The sequence below is a fragment of the Cupressus sempervirens genome, chromosome 11 (assembly GCF_028749045.1).
Source record: "Cupressus sempervirens isolate cs-2001-9-10 chromosome 11, ASM2874904v1, whole genome shotgun sequence".
Lineage (NCBI taxonomy): Eukaryota > Viridiplantae > Streptophyta > Pinopsida > Cupressales > Cupressaceae > Cupressus > Cupressus sempervirens.
This window is the reverse complement of record NC_143128.1, coordinates 253,371,235-253,379,798: the sequence shown is the minus strand read 5'-3', so window position 1 is coordinate 253,379,798 and position 8,564 is coordinate 253,371,235. Positions and strand designations below refer to the sequence as shown.

At 32.3% G+C, this 8,564-nt stretch overlaps 1 protein-coding gene across 1 annotated transcript; it reads left to right on the top strand.

Moving 5' to 3' along the window:
* The first annotated feature begins 1,342 nt into the window (after positions 1–1,342).
* Positions 1,343–4,607, top strand: LOC149529108 (WAT1-related protein At5g07050-like). Its single transcript, XM_089810092.1, has 7 exons — positions 1,343–1,740; positions 1,925–1,987; positions 2,096–2,212; positions 2,726–2,966; positions 3,212–3,370; positions 4,054–4,205; positions 4,296–4,607. Exons 1-7 carry the CDS (start codon positions 1,547–1,549, stop codon positions 4,486–4,488), a joined length of 1,119 nt encoding a protein of 372 aa, XP_089666218.1. The 5' UTR covers positions 1,343–1,546; the 3' UTR covers positions 4,489–4,607.
* The last annotated feature ends 3,957 nt before the right edge of the window (positions 4,608–8,564 follow it).

Below are 8,564 nucleotides of genomic sequence, written 5' to 3'. Positions count from 1 at the left end.
TAAATGTCATTCATTCTAAATATAAAGAGTTGCCATGTTGGTAGTTGGTTGAATGTTATGAAGTTCATCAATGTTGTAAAGTTCTTCACTTTGTACACATATCAAAAATTCTTTTAAGTTTGACTGACTTTTGGGCAGTTAGCTAGTTGCGAAGTTCTAGAATGTTCTTGAGTTCTTAAATTTTGTATGCCAAAGGTTATTTAAAGTTCAATCAACTTTTCTAGAGTGAGGGAGTTGTGGTTCTTGGATTTTGCAAAGTTCTTAAACATTGTAAGTTAGTGAAGTTCTTCACCTTGTACATAAGCCAAAAATCCTTTTCAATTTAATCAACTTTCTCCCTAGAGCCAGCTAATTGAGAGTTCTTACGGTAAACTACATTGTGATTGAAGTTATTTTAATGTTGTGGTTGAATTTATTCACTCTATACATAGATCAATTATTTTTTGAGTTAAAGCATCTTTAGTAGACTTTTCAAGATTCATGTTTTGAGGGATGACTGAACACTACCTTTCTCACCTTGATTACATCATACAACATCTTTAAAGAATTTATGCCCGAGAGATGACATGAACTCCCATTATCATTCTAATTGATTTAACCATACAGCATCTCTAAGAATATATACTTTTAACAAATGATATGACACATCCTCCTCCTTATATATTAAGCTCTAAACTTTTTTTAAAAAAAATATTGATTTAAATTTTTTTTTTTTGAAAAATGACATGAATTCTCATCATCATTCTAACTGATTCAACTTTTCTGTGCAGAATATATACTTTAACGAATGATATGACACAACATAATAAAACTGCAAACCCTTTAATAATTTTCCTTTTTGATATTGTTTCAAAAGACAAGTAATAGTACTTATCTATTAGATTGGTCCAACACATACAGCACAAAACAGGGGCATGCTTTTATTGTTGAATAACTGATTGATTAATTTTGCGTGAAGTTTGCAAACTGATCATTTTAATATTCTGTTTCATTCTATTCAAGTATTATACGTTTTAAAAGTAAAATTCTTTAATAGCAATTTTACATCTCCTCTAAAAATGATAAACGACATTTTCTTTTTATTAACCAAAATTTATTTTTGACTAATTTTAAAATTCTACTTTGTTCTATTAAGACGTCATACATTTCAGCGATCAAATGATTTTCTCTGTGGCCTCCACTAAAAGTGAAAGTGGTAAACAATTACTTTCCTTTTTGTTATCCAAAACTAATCTCTGATTATCTAAGTGAAGTGACATTAAAAACAATAATGATATTTCTCAATGATTTTTTTTAAAGTCATTCTTATCTATAAATATACAGAATTTCTTTGATGAGGAACAAACTTGTTCAATTTAAACAATTGGACTTCTGGGCATATTAATCAATTGATTTTTTTGTATTTTAAGAGGGGAAATATGTTCTACTGATTCAATGGGGTATATGCTGGTTATACTTGGCCAGCTTTTCATTTTACAGATCAGTTTCTAAGGATTTTGTTTAAAGGGTATCAAATCATTTAGAACTTCATCAATTGTGTTTATCAATGGGGAAGTGGATGGATTTATTTGAGACATCAAAACCATATATGGGAATGATATGGTTGCAATTTGGTTATGCTGGAATGGACATAATCACAAAGGTTGCACTTAATCAAGGAATGAGTCATTTTGTTCTGGTGGTATACAGGCATGCTGTAGCCACTGCTGTCCTTGCTCCTTTTGCCTTCTTTCTTGAGAGGTATTCAATATTTACTTATTCAAATTTTTGGATATAATAGGACAGCTTAAACATCATACATTAAGGCTTGATTTCTAGGTTAAATGTGTAAATTTGATTTATTTTTCTAAATTTAATTTCTTCTTTGATATATGATGTTTAAGAATAACCTGATACAATTACTTACATTAACATTGCATTGCAGAAAGGTGATGCCCAGAATCACATTTACCATGTTTTGTCAGATTTTTGCACTGGGTTTGTTGGGGTAAGTATATTGTTTTCATTTCTTTTCATGGTTTTCTTCCTTTGTTTCTTTTCTTCTATTGAATTGGAAAACAATTGGAAAACATGTAATGTTTATGAATGTTGGCAGGCCTGTCCTAGATCAAAACCTCTATTACTTGGGGTTAAAATACACTTCTCCCACTTTTGCTGGTGCAATGACTAACTTGGTCCCTGCAATCACTTTTTTGATGGCTCTCATATTCAGGCAATTGCACTATCCCATCCCAAACATGTAACATTATGATATTGTTTTCATATATTTATAGCTCAAGAGCCATAGAATCAATTTTGGTGAAGGACAGTATAAACATATATAAACTTGAATCAGTTCTAAATGTGAGGATTAAATTGATCGATAGTTTTTTGTTCAACATTTTTAGATTTCATCTGAATCATTGATACACAAAGTTATCAGGCAATCCAATTCAGAAATTCAGTAATGGAAATCCAATATCATTAATATATAAACTTGATAGAATAAGTTTATAATGAATATATTTAAGTAATGCTTCTGTAAATGAAACAAAATGAAGTAAACCATTTAAAATTATATATGCTCTAATAAGTCATTGTTATAAGAGACATAGATCAATGTAAATTACATAATCATAGCATAAATCATACTGAAACATCATTTGTAAAAGGAAAACATTATGTTGTGTTGTACTGTAGACATGCAGTAAGTACATAATCTTATAGTTGTATGTATATTGTGTAGGATAGAGAAGGTGAAGATTGGAGAACATCGTAGTCAAGCAAAGATAGTGGGAACAATAGTATGTGTAGGAGGAGCAATGCTGATGACTTTTTACAAAGGTCCTATTCTGCCCAGTTTTTGGTCTTCACAGAAGAGCTCATCAAATGTTGTCTCTTCATCAACTCATGATAGTGACTGGATCAAGGGTGCCATGTTTTTAGTTGCTTCAACACTTTCATGGAGTGGCTTGTTTGTTCTTCAAGTTAGAACCCCTTTTAACCTCTTAGTCTTTCATATAATATAGATGGCTTGTTTTTCTGTTTCTACTTAGAATCCTTATCATAAACATAGGTAGTGTTTATGTTGGGTATTTCTGTTTTTTATTGTGTGAATTTTATTTGTATAAACGTTTTAGATCATATTCAATAATTTGTTATAGATAGAGTGTTAATGAAAAATGAAATGGGTAAACTTGAATAATACTAAGTTTTTGGTTTTGATATGCAGAGTTCAGTTGTTAAGAAAATTTCCGCACAAATTTCATTGACAACTCTAATATGCTTAATGGGCACATTCCAGTCAGCTGTAGTCACTTTAGCTCTTGAAAGACGTCCTTCTGCATGGACAATTGGATTGGATATGAAGCTTGCCGCAGCAGTCTATTCTGTAAGTCACTAATATTAGCTATGGCAAAGAATGGTCTTTAAAATTTTATTTTATTTATATTGAAGAGTGTTTACAAATTATGTCTTCATTTAAACAATAACATGAAATTTACGTGTATGGTGATGTTTAAATGTTGTATTTGAGCAAGGACATGAGGTTTTCTTATTGGCTCTTTCCTTCTTGAACTCTTGAACCAGGTTTAGTTTCTTAATAAAATTTTATGGTGGGTTGCCCACTTTTATCCAAAAAGAAACACATGAAATTTATAAGCTTGTTCAAATTTTTTAGGACCAACCATACTAGAAACAATGATTCGAAAATAATAATCACAACTTAAAATTTCTCCACAATGAATATTATCATGATCGTTATAATTATTAATATTTTAATTTGTTAAATACCTTCTTCATAAGCAATCCATCATTGTAGTCTACATACCAACTGTTTAAATGAGATCTTGGCGATCTCCTTTATGTTAATTGATCACAAGAACTAACTGTTATGTATAAATATAATCTATTTTAACTATCATAGAGCAATTTTATTTTAGTTAATGAATGTAAGATAAAAATTTAGTTAATTTTTTTATATAAGTAAACTGATTTGATTGTTTGACCATTTATATAAATGAAATGAGCATGGTCTTTCTATCATATTCATTACAGTATGATATTATTGTGCAGGGAATAGTGGGGTCAGGAATTGCATATTATGTGCAAGGGCTGTGCATGGAGATAAAAGGGCCTGTATTTGCCACAGCATTCACTCCATTGGAGATGATTATTGTAGCAATCATGGACTCCTTAATTTTTGCAAGGAGAATGTTCTTGGGAATGTATGTTTCTCATCAATTTTATAATTTTTTGCTTGTTAAGGTTGGAAACCAAATATGCAAATTCTTACAGATTCCCTATTTTGAGTGCAGTGTTTTGGGAGGAGTGTTTATAGTAGCTGGATTGTATGGAGTTTTGTGGGGAGAAGCAGGGAAGGATAAAGAAAATTCTTCCACCTCTTCAGAGATGCTTCCCATTTCTCTTCATAAGTTGGAGAATGAGATTATTCCGCCCAATTCAGATACTATTCTTCTAGATGTCAAGGACCATGCATTGGTAAAGTAAGGAAAAAATGGTTTTATAGTGTATATAGTACTTTTGCTTTTTGAAGTGAGGGTTGAGGGGGTTAAATCATGTTAAGCGAGAATTCTATATGAGTAAGATATGGGAGTTTTTTTTTTAAATTGTTGATAAAAGATTGAATCTAATTCTATTGCGAGCATTTTATCAATATTCTATGTAGAATAGAAAAATCTCATCCCACTTGTTATTGATTTGTAAGTATTCTAAATAACTATGGAGGATGCTAGAGATTTTTGTTTACTCATGAAATTGCAACAACGAGATGAATCTAAATTTATTTAGATAATTTATTATTATTCTATATAAGTAGAATATTTTGTTGATTGACATGTCAACATTCTACAACAAGACGAAGCTAAATTTATTTAGATAATTTATTATTATTCTATATAAGTAGAAGATTTTGTTGATTGATATGTTAACATTCTACAACAAGACAAATCTAAATTTATTTAGATAATTTATCATTATTCTATATAAGTAGAAGATTTTGTTGATTGATATGTCAACATTCTACTAGGAGACTAGAACTTTTTAATTATTAATTGAATGAATATTAAAATTTATTAATATTTCATTCAAAATAAAGAATCTTATATCACTTTATTGATGATTTGATAAGACATATGAACACGAACACATTACTTAAACATAATATAAAATTAAAGCTAATTAGAAATCAGCCATTTATTTTTATTCTAAATTCTTATAGCATATTTCGATAGGCCTCATAATATACACTACTTTTAAAAAGTAATCTTCAAAATATCTTATGCACTCAACATCTTTGTGAATCTCATTTAGGAATCTTGGTGAGTCATAAAGATCTTATAGTGTTATTTTTTGTTGGTAAATTACACTTGCAAGCACAAGAACCCAACAAGGGCATACCCCAACAAGGGTGCATAGATTTAAATTGTGGTGAGACCCATCAACCATGCCACAACTTAATCATTACATTGTGGGATTGATCACTAAAGGGATCTTAGGGTTACTAGACTTGAGAATAAAGATTTAATTCATTTATTAGATGCCAAATTGAAATTCTACATTTTTAAAATTAAATTTGGTTCTACCATAGTGAACCAATATTTATATTTTAAGACTAAGAGTTGGGACCAATATAATACATGACTAATTAAATATGTAAATTAATTGTATTAGAAAGTTTAAACATTTTCTCAAAGATGTTAATATGCATTTATTAATGTATTGAAAATAGGTGTTTTGCTCAAAAAACACTTCAAAATTGTAGAATGGTTGCTCCTTGTTATGGTTCTCATTTATGCTTACATATTGATCTCCACGCCTTTAAAAATGTTTTTGTGTATAAATTGTGCTTGAATGCATGTGAATGAATCGGTAGGGAATAGATGATTAGAAGAGATTTGCCTTAATTTGTTGTACTTGTGCTTGAAATAAAATAGTTTTTATAAACACTCTTTGGGAATGTTGATTAGGAAAAAAAACTTAATTCTTCTTTAATCAAACCCTTTGGTAGATTGAATCAACAATATTTTTAATGAATATATCTTATTTACATTTACATTAATTTAAAGAAAATAGTGTAATATTCACAAAAAATAAGGTGTTAAAAGGGAAAACTAATGATTCCAACAAGAACAAATAAAGTACTAGTCATATATAAGTATATTGCAATAACAACTATGCCAAGGAGAGGAGGAGGATCTTGCTTATCAAAATTTTCTGAAACTTTCTTATGGGGGAAGTGATGCAAGGAGATTTTGAGGGTACCCCTATTGGAGGTAACCCAGGGATCCTTGCAAATAACCACACAATGGAAACACAACAACAAAGAAACCACAATGCAAGATTTGATACCAAACCACAACTCTTTATTCATAGATAACTGATTACATGCAATATGCCCAGCTGCAAGGCCTTCTAGGTTAGGGCCAAATACAATAGGAATTACAATAACAATTCAGCAAGATCCCTCAAGATCCAACTCCACACACCAATCCTAGCTAGTTCAGATCCACAACGGGATAAACCAAGAAAAATCTACACTTGTACCCTCAGGTCTACCAAGCTATTCTTTGGTTCTCAAGCCATAGCTACTAGCCCTTCAAATGTTGCATCCCCTTCTCCAAGCTAGATGATAATAATTCTTAAAGACTCCATGAAACCCCTTAGTTATACCCAACTAAGCCACAATCAGTCAGCTCAATTCATTACAAAATAAATTAAATCCCTTACATTAAATATATGTTGAGCCACAAGTCAGCTACAATACAAATTAAATACCCAAAGTTGGCTCATAGACAACTTGACACCTACAAGAACCATGACTAAATCGAGTGTTAGAAAGACCAAGCCGAGCATTAGCAAACTCCCAAGCACTACCAAGCTCCCAGTGCATATTGAGCAACCCATACAAGTCAAGCAACCAATGACAACCAAGCACCTTGGCCACAATACAACTAGTAGTGACCAAGCACCACTCCTTCTATAAATATGCTTGAACCTTTAGGAACCTTAGATGCCCTTGCATCAAACTCTTGGGGTACAAAGAAAACTACATGTCCCACACTTTGATGCCCAATGAAAAATCCACAACCATCTTCATCTTCACTAAAGGCTTCCGCTTGAATAGGGACAAGAAAACCAACATGCAAATCATCCACATCTACATCACTCTGTCAAACACTAGAATCTCAACCATCCAATCAACATGCTCACTCCTAGGAACAAACTAAACATAATGCTTCACCAACAAATCCACACCCACAATAACAACTAGTGAATCCACACCAGTAGCAAAAAACTCCATATCATCAGCAATATGTAACCCCTCAGAAACACATGTCAAACTCCCAACACTAGTAGTCTCATTACTCACAACAAGATGCTTTGCAACACACAACTCACCACCAACAACAACTGGATCATCTACAACCAAGTGCTCTATAATCTCCATGTTAGACCCAACTAAATGATCATGAAAACCAATCTCCATCCCAACATCAACAAGGTTAGGATTGCCCTCAACAATAACCTCAAGTTTCTTTGTAGGTTCTTTATTAGACTCCACCAACTAATCAACAAAACCAACCTCTTCTACGTCGACCTTGCTAAGCCATCTTCTCTCATGAACAAGTCTCTTAATTGGCCAGACAACTCTTTTTCGGATTGGTAGACTCCAAATCCATAAAAATATATAGAATGCCTTCCTCATCCCATCCTTAAATCGATTAACCAAGCTAGCTTCAAACTAAGCAAACATCTCAGAAAACCTCGCCTCCACCACATCATGGAGATTCACAATCATCCCAAGGTCCAATCCTCTTGAAGCCATATCACAAGGAGTGTGGGAAATTCTTTTGCAAAGGGTTTGCAAAGATCTTTGGATCAGGTCCAAGAACATGGATCAGGTTTATCACAAGGAGTGTGGGAAATTCTTGCGATCATGGATCTACAATCCAAAAACTCCAAGAACAAGTCCAAGAACATGGATCTACAATCCAAAAACTCCTTGCGATCATGCCTCAATAAGATCAACCTTCCATCTTCACATCCATCAATCCATCTACAAGTCTTTTGCAATTGCAAGTCAGAACCACAATCTATTACCTCACAACCAAGAGATCTAGGACTCCAGAAAGAATAATCCACCACTAGATCAAGATCTTCTTAGACCAACTTCTGTCAACCCAAGTCTTGGTGCAAACTTCCTTAGCTTCGACAATCTATCTACACACTTAGCAACACCTTTGCTCTGATACCCATTAATGCAATGAGATTTTGAGGGTACCCCTATTGGAGGTAATATGGATCCATGCAAATGACCACATAGTCGAAACACAACAACAAAGCAACCACAATGTAAGATCTGATACCAAACCACAACTCTTTATTCATAGATAATTGAATACATGCAATATACCTAACTATAATGTCTTCTAGGTTAGGGCCAAATACAACAACAATTACAATAACAATTTTGCAAGATCCCTCAAGATCCAACTGCACACACCAATACCAACTAGTCTAGATACACAATTGGATAGGAACACCAAGAAGAATCTATACTTGTA